The following is an 8,137-nucleotide window of genomic DNA, read 5'->3' as shown; positions in this document are numbered from 1 at the left end:
TATGTAGAGCAGGTACTGTGTTGTCCCTTTGTCTTGCTTCCCTCTGCTGCACTAGTCTGAGGACTGAGACTGACGGATCTTCCTCTTACTGTAAGTGTTGATCAGCAAGAGATGAAAAGAATCCTCCTTAACGTCGACTGTTGTCTCATCACTGCCGCACTTTATACTTAGTGAGTTTAACAAAAAATAAACCTCTTTGGTCAAATGTGTAATTCAGTAACTGCTTTCATGATGCAGGGACTAATGATTTTGAAATGTAATTGATTTCTCTATCCCCTGGAAAATGAAATGAAATAATAAAAACAATGTACAATAATATTGAGCTTAATGCTGCCATGTTTCTTGAAATGGAAAGGAAAGTTTAACATACACTTATTCATTTACTTGCCATTAGTTTGTTAGCTAGACTAATGCCAATCTGATGTTTGTATGCTAAATGTGTAGCTAAGGCTAGCAGCGGGCTAAAGCTTAGCTTAGCATAAAGACTGGAAGCAAGGGAAGCAGTTAGCCTGGCTAACTGCAAATGTTGTTCCCTGTGAAAAGAGCCAAGCTAGCTGTTTCCTGTTTCAGTCTTTATGCTAAGCTAAGTTAGCCGGCTGCTAGTGTTAGCTTCATATATATTTAGCGTACGGACATGAAAGTGGTATAATTGTTGTATGTCTCTGCAAGAAAATTAATAAGCGCATTTTCTTTCTCTCCAAAGTAACACTGTGATAGAATCTGACTCATTTGTTCTGGGCAATAATTCAACTTTTCAATGACGTTTCACGGCTTGAGATGAACCATTTCTCTGTTTTTGTCTGTTAATCCAGTTCACACTTCACTGGTGGCATTTTGTTGATCTCAAACTGTCTTTTGAAAGGACTGAGACGAGCACCCTTATAGTAATATCTCTGTTTATTTACATCAAATGTAAACATTCAACTCTTAACATGAATTTAAGTGTAGTAAAAGGCATGTTTCACTTGTATAAAACACAGAATGTAAACTCTTGGCAACCTTGCATGTGAATGCTGAGAAGGAAACATGACGAGGGAGATCCTAAAAATGTAAAACTGTAGTTCCTCTAGGAATGTGCAATTTTTGGCAATGCAAATGGGAAAAAACTCATCAAATATTGCAACGACATGATTCTAAGTCGGATTTGGTTAATATAGAAAAACCTCCTTATAACCTACATTGACTACAATTATCACAAAATACATTTATGCAATTCAAGCGGTAATCGTGGCTCAGACGGGCGCTGATATTCGATAATTTACTAATTTTTTTTATCAACCTGGAAACACTATAAAGAACCCCTGCAATTGTTTAGAAATGCTGGCACAAAAGTCGAGCAATTTAACTGCAGATTCTAGAGAAATCAAAAGAACGCGATATTCGATAAAGATGCTGGTCATTTACCCTGGCTTGACCCTTCACAGTTTCCTACAGCATTACAATACATCAAGTTGCTTTTTTGCCTAAACTGTATTCACATTGTGTCACAAAAATATAGAGTCAAAAAGTTATTTGCGGTAACATGATAATACAGTGAAGTTTGGTTTGAGGAGCACCAAATACTCAAGTTATTGTAATGTAATTACTGCATTATTACACAAAAAAGCAACTTCACCTTATAGTACCTCTTACAGTATTACCTGACTGCTTATTAGGTAAGAAACGCTCAAAGTACAGAACATCAAAACCATAATGAAATGAATGATCAAAGAAAGACTAATAGACCTTTGAGAACTGAGATAGATGGTTAAAAGTTGAATCAGTCCCACTCGATACCTAAAAGCTCACAGCTGATGTCCCACAGTCTCCGAGCTGTCTCCTCACTTCTTCCCTGTGGGGCAACAAAGGCAGGGGCGCAGTCACTGAAATGAAAGAAGGGGTTGTGGTTACATAACGGCTAATGACGCTGTGAGTCATCACTCTGGGTGCAGTGATCTCATTTCTCTTTGACCTTGAGAATGGTAATGTTTAGCATGAAAGTATTTTATGTGTCTGGGAAGGGCTGTACAAAAGGAACTTATCTCCATCTTTTTGTCCCCTCTACAGTAAATTAAACGTCCTGAATCAGCACTTTGATGGCTCTTTTCACATCAGCCATTTTAACAAGCCCTTGCTTGTAAACCCAGGTGTAATGAATGATAGTGTACTAAAGTCATGTCAAAATGGCTTCTGTGAAAATGGCCAATTCAAAAGGAAAACTAAGAGAATCCGACTGCACTTACACTAGCTTATTTAATTATGCAATGCCGGATCTTATTGATGTGCGTCCCTTTTTAAATGTAGCTGCCGCGAGGAATTGTTGGACGGCATTATCTCCTTTTCTTTCGTACAGGATGGTCCAGTGTTCCCTCTGCTAAAGGAGTTAAGAAAGGAAACATTTAGGCACCTTTCCTAGGTCTTATCATGGCTGTCACTTAAGATACTTCTGTGTCATTTCACTCAGTAAAAAAAAGCCTTTTTGACCGCAGTCTATCTTCAGTGGTTCTGGTTCCAGAGGGAAATCTCCCCAAATCATTTCAGTTTACCAACCAGCCATGAAGGTTTAGTGGCGTGTGTCTCGGGAAGTGAGTGTTTTTCTGTTGGTCTGTCTACCACTTTGGCCCGGACTGAAATATTTCAACAACTGTTTTGGATTGCCACAACATTTGGTCATGATAAACAAAGTTGGCAGGGAATGAGTGCTTGTGACTTTGGTGATCTTCGGACTTTGAGGTTAAAATGTCTCTCAACAGTTATTTAATTTGCTGCAGACATTCGTTTCGCCCTCTGGATGAACTTTAATCGCTCTGGTGATCTCTTAAAGGAGCAGTGTCTAGGATTTAGTGGCATCTAGCCTCCCTTTGCAAGTGTGACTGAGAACTACGGTGGCCCTCGGGTAACATAAAAACATGAAAGGCTCTCGCTGGAGCCTGTGTTTGGTTTGCAACAAGGCAGACGCCATGAATAGGCTCATTCTAAGCTAACGAATACACAACGATTCTTAGTTTCAGGTCATTATGCACTAATGTAAACATAGTTATTAATATTATGAGTATTATAGGGCTCTTTAATATTAAAAGGTCTTGCTTGATACTTAAGATCTTCCTCTAAAATCTTCCTCTATTTACTAAAACAGACACATTTTGTGGAAAGTTTTATTTTTTAAAAATTAGTTACAAGACTGCAGGTCTTGCTCTCTCTCACTCACATCAAATGTCCTTTATAATGAACACTTAAAAATCACAGTATACTAGATTATGGGTCAATAAATGTGGTCAGTACAAGTATCTCACTCGTTTCCTCGGTTTCGTTGTCTGCTTTTACACTCGTAGCTCTGCTGTTGGCTGAAGTCCCTGTCGTACTGGAGAGGATTTATGCTTTTGTTCTTTTACAGTTTCTGTGTGGACTTCACAACAAATATGCATTAATAAGAAAAGGAAAATTGTCCATTTTGTGTCCATCGCCCTCCTCAAAGCCACTAACCGTGACTTCAAGCGTCCACTTCGTACGCCGCTCGCTAATCGCTCCAATAGCAGCTTGCTTCCTCTGCATGTCGGCAGTAGTAGAATTATTAAATGCAGAATTTAACTGCACAACAAGCTGCTAGTATAGACAACAAGGTCAGCGACGCCTGTAATCCTTTATCCATGTTGAATTTATATACCAGTCTAACTAATACTAGCCGTGGCATTCCTTTACCTTTACCCCCTCAATTCTGAAGAGTAATCTTACATCATAAAATGATAAACCGTCTCATAGGAAAACCATGATGGAGTCTAGTTTTGAAGCAAGAAGCTTGTGGGTTGTGTCGACAGTGGGGAGCGAAACATTAATAAAGAAGATAGGATCAGGTTATCACATGGTTTCTACAAAAACCCGCGTGTTGCACAATTTGATAGCACATCGAAATAAAAAAAAATTCCTATGATTGTAATAAATAGGCAAATTTGCTTCGAGAACCAATTTCAGATCCCCGGGTCTTTGAAAGGAACGTGATAAATGTCTAGCTTGTTGTCACCTACCTGAAGTGTTTCCCAGAGATTGAGTGCAGCTCGTCTGCCACAGCGCAGTAGAGGCTGGTCTGCGCTCCTTCCCGTGGGGTTTTTAAGAACGTGGCGAAGACGGTGAAAAATATCGTCATGAGAGTCGAGTGTCTGGTCAGGTCAGAGTTCACCGTCCCCGGGTGGACTGAGTTCACCGTCACATCGGTTCCTGTGAGGACAACAAACAAACATCACGACGTGTGACATCTTTCTTTTTTTTATTCCCACAATATTTTTATTCTGTTATTTTGAAATGCAGCCTTTAACGTTCATATCATATGTAACACATCATTACATTGCTGCATAAAACAAAGAGACACAAACATACTCATAATAAGAATGCTCCTCCCGCTTTAATAAATTATAATCTTTACAAAATGGAGTATATTAATTGCAAAAGATGCTAAATTGATCAAATATTAAGAAGAAGAAAAATGTCTCGATAAGCTCATAAATTGCATCACTTGATCATTATATCTAAATCATCAATGAAGAGCCTCTATAACTTCTCAAATATATGGTGTTTGTCCATTGATTAGTGCTCGGCCTGTGAATCTTTTCCATACATGTTGTGGCATAAAGCAAGCTTGGGTCTATAATTGATTTTTACTATAATTATTTATAATTATATGGATATAAGCCCAACAGCAAAACCATAAGATTTGCTTTGAAATAATCCTGAATCACCTCTTACCTCTTCCCAGAATGTTTTAATCTTCCTTCATTGCCACATACGATGAAACAATGTTCCTCTAGTTTACATACATTTTGTGCATATGCCTGGTATGTTTTTGTTATATCGATTTAATTACTCGTTTTCCTCTTTCTAATCTGCGATTATTACAAAACTCTTTGTGCACTACGAGGTCTTGAAGCACCAACATTACCCCCCACAAAAGGCTGGTTAAGACGAGTTGTTTGTCTCTTATTCTCACCACTAACCCTCTCTGTTACTACTCTGTTTGCCAGTGCAGAGCAGGTCACCGGTTTATTCTCCCACGTGTTGGTGTGTTTGGTGTGTTTGGTGTGTGTGTGTGTACCTTTGAGTCTACGTGCCAACTCTCTGGTAAAGAGCACGTTAGCCAGTTTGCTCTGGCAGTATGCTAATCCACTGTTGTAGCTCCCCTGGCTGTGAAGGTCATGGAAACGGATCCAGCCGAAGTTGTGAGCCAGAGACGAGACCACCACGATCCGGGCCGGCGCACTGCGCTTCAGCAGCCCGATCAGGAGGGACGTCAACAGGAAGTGCCCTGCCAGACGTAAGAAAGGTGTACAGTCAGTGCTGAACTCACACAGCATTCCATCAAGTTTAAGGTTTGATTCATTTATTGATTAAAATAAATGTCAGCGCGGCCTCACCCAAGTGATTCACTCCAATATGCATCTCAAAGCCGTCAATTGTTTTTGTGTAGGGGCACATCATCACGCCGGCGTTGTTGATGAGGACATGAAGATGGTTGACCTCTGAAGAAGAGAACATCACAAAAATAAAAAGAAGAAACACGGCCGCCGTGATAGCTGCTTAACAACGACAAAGCCGGGCTCTGTGGGTAGATGAGACTCTGTGCTCACCTCCGAGGAATTTCTGAGCGAAGGCTCGTATGGAGCAGGTGTCTGCCAAGTCCAGCTCTCGAACCTCCACTTGCGCATTCGGATACGCAGCTCGTATACTGTCCGCGGCCTCCTCTCCTTTGGCCACATCTCGGCACGCCATGATCACCCGCGCCCCTGTCGTGTGGATAAATAAGCAGCAGCTAAGCTATGGACAAAACTGCATTAATTCATAGAAGAGAGGCGAGAGGGAGCTTCTGTTGGAGGTCTCTGGTTTAAGCTTGTTGCTCAGTGATGCAAGACAGTGTTTGACAAAGTTGACCCACATCGTATGTCACTCCTCAAGCCAAGCATTACTGTAATAACATGGCACGGTCAACCAAAGATCATAAACTACAAGAGGCAACAGATGTTTTAATAATGTGACATACACAAATATAACTGTGTATGTCACCAGTAAGATGACATACTCGTGTATGTAACTGGTAAGATCCATATTTTCACAGCAGACATTTTGACTCGTCATAGTAGGAAAATCCCAGCTGTCACTAAGAACACTACTGATGTCTCTGTTCTATTCAAGTGTCCCAGGAAGTCGAGACAGTGAGCCAGCATGCACAACACCAGGACCCTGAAACTGAAGCAGCTAAATGGAATTCAGCCATTTTATTTACTTAGAACTCTGATTCTCCTGACCTACAGCCAAGAGATTAGAGCTGGGCAACAACTAAGAATCATCATTTGTTGTGTTGTGAAGATGTGATGATATGATGACATCATTTTATTCTGTTGCACAAATTAGTTTTCTCCAGCGAATTGTGATTTAAAATGAAAGAAACGTGATTAACTAGTGGGCCAAGGTTAATTGCACTTAACATCTGTGTGATTGTCATTGTATGTATTTCCCAGATCATTATAAATATATATTAATGTATAAGGATATGGGAGATAAAACACTCCTGAAACATACTGATTTCAATCTTATTGCGTAGCCCTACAGAGACACCTGTTTACTCTTATTGTCCGGGATACATTATGGATGTAAAGAGTCGCTGTGCTGTGTGTTTGAACGTAAAAACCAAAAAGTCACCTCGCACTGCCAGGTCCAGGGCCGTCTCCTTCCCGATCCCTGTGTTGGCCCCAGTGATGAGGACCGTCTTGCCTTCCACACTAGCTGAGGGCCTGCACACTCCTCCTGCTGCATATTTTCTGTTAATACACAATGACCACAGATTAATACTGGGGACATTGAATCACAGCAGACGGCTAACATTTGCATGACGAGTAGCCCCCCTTCTACTCGTGTCCTCGTAAGGATTGGACATATGGACAGCCTGGCTTAATTATTCACAGAGAAACTTGGAAAACGGGACAGTTTCTGAGCGTCAAGTCATACGACCCACGCCACTGAGCAGGACGGCCCCGTAACCAATCGCTCTGTTGGAGTAATGCATACAAATATAACTCCTCCTACGCTCAGCCTGCTGATAGGCCCGAGCCGCTCAGATGGACTCCCGGTTCATCTCTGTGCAAAGACTCCCACAGCTCCATCATTCTGTTTCATTGATTTTTCTGCTTGAAATGTCAGTCAGCGTCGCGTGACCTAATACGTGATTTAAAAAAAAGCAACCTTTAAAATAACGATCAGTTGAGTTAAGTGGACGGACAGCATTTTATATGATGTAAATGAACCCTCATCGCAATGATTACATCAGTGCAATGTGATGCCCTGTCAACCAAGTAACAATATACGTGATGTGGTAGACGCTGGATTTAAATATGAGAATAAACGAGTGCGTTCATCGCTGCTTACCTTATGTGTGGTGCAAATAAAATCACCAGTAGCGTCACCACTCCGAGGCCCGCGACAATTAATAAAAGCAACATCATACCACGGATGTGCGCCTTTCCTGTCTCTTCCTGCAGGATGCCACTGCTCTGTAGGCAGAACAGCTGATGTCAAAGCATAAAGGGGTGCAGAGCGTAACAGGGGTGAAAGCTACACCGCGAACGGCATCATGGGAAATGTAGTTTTTACAGCTTGACAAAAAAAGGTTATCTTTATTGTTTTTAGTTAAAATCATATCCATGTTAGGAAAATGTTAACTGTCATTCGAATTATTTAAATGTGTTCATTTATATAATATAAACAATTTTAGGCAAGTAAATTAGCGTATCTTATCGGACTGAATAAGACAAGTCGATTATTATGTTTCTAATTAATAACTTTAAGATACAACTGCTTTTAGGAAAAATAACTATTCAATACTATCAAGAGGAATACACAGTCAAAATAAATAAATAAAAAACTGGGCTACAATAAGAATGAACAAAAACAAATAATTACATCAATATACAAATTGGAAAATAAAATAAAATATCACAATTCCCCCCCAAAAAAAATTACATTAAAGTTTGTTTTTTTCATCCGCTCAAAATTAAATAAATCATAGAAATAAATTGTTGTAATGTACATTAAGAAGTAGTAGTGTCTCAAAACGTCATTTCCCAGAAGGCGCAGTGAAAGCTGTCTGCGTAGTGCCTGAGTAGAATTGTTGTCGGGT

At 40.2% G+C, this 8,137-nt stretch overlaps 1 protein-coding gene across 1 annotated transcript; it reads right to left on the bottom strand.

Annotated features, from left to right (window-relative positions):
- Nucleotides 1-890: 890 nt before the first annotated feature.
- rdh12 (retinol dehydrogenase 12) lies at nucleotides 891-7,479 on the bottom strand. The gene is made up of 7 exons (XM_079174298.1): nucleotides 7,387-7,479; nucleotides 6,664-6,782; nucleotides 5,595-5,750; nucleotides 5,382-5,486; nucleotides 5,063-5,272; nucleotides 4,002-4,191; nucleotides 891-1,862 (listed from the first exon to the last, which is right to left on the bottom strand). Exons 1-7 carry the CDS (start codon nucleotides 7,461-7,463, stop codon nucleotides 1,760-1,762), a joined length of 960 nt encoding a protein of 319 aa, XP_079030424.1. The 5' UTR covers nucleotides 7,464-7,479; the 3' UTR covers nucleotides 891-1,759.
- Between the last annotated feature and the right edge of the window lie 658 nt (nucleotides 7,480-8,137).

Source organism: Pholis gunnellus, assembly GCF_910591455.1.
Source record: "Pholis gunnellus genome assembly, chromosome: 15".
In the NCBI taxonomy this organism is placed as follows: Eukaryota; Metazoa; Chordata; class Actinopteri; order Perciformes; family Pholidae; genus Pholis; species Pholis gunnellus.
This window is presented reverse-complemented; position numbering and strand designations above follow the sequence as displayed.

Coding starts and splice junctions, on each gene's coding strand:
- rdh12 (XM_079174298.1), bottom strand. CDS start 7,463: ATGATGTTGCTTTTATTAATTGTCGCGGGCCTCGGAGTGGTGACGCTA. Junction 5,273..5,381: donor TATTGGAGTGAATCACTTGG/GTGAGGCCGCGC, acceptor TACGTCTGGCAG/GGCACTTCCTGTTGACGTCC. Junction 4,192..5,062: donor GTTGGCACGTAGACTCAAAG/GTACACACACAC, acceptor TTGTCCTCACAG/GAACCGATGTGACGGTGAAC.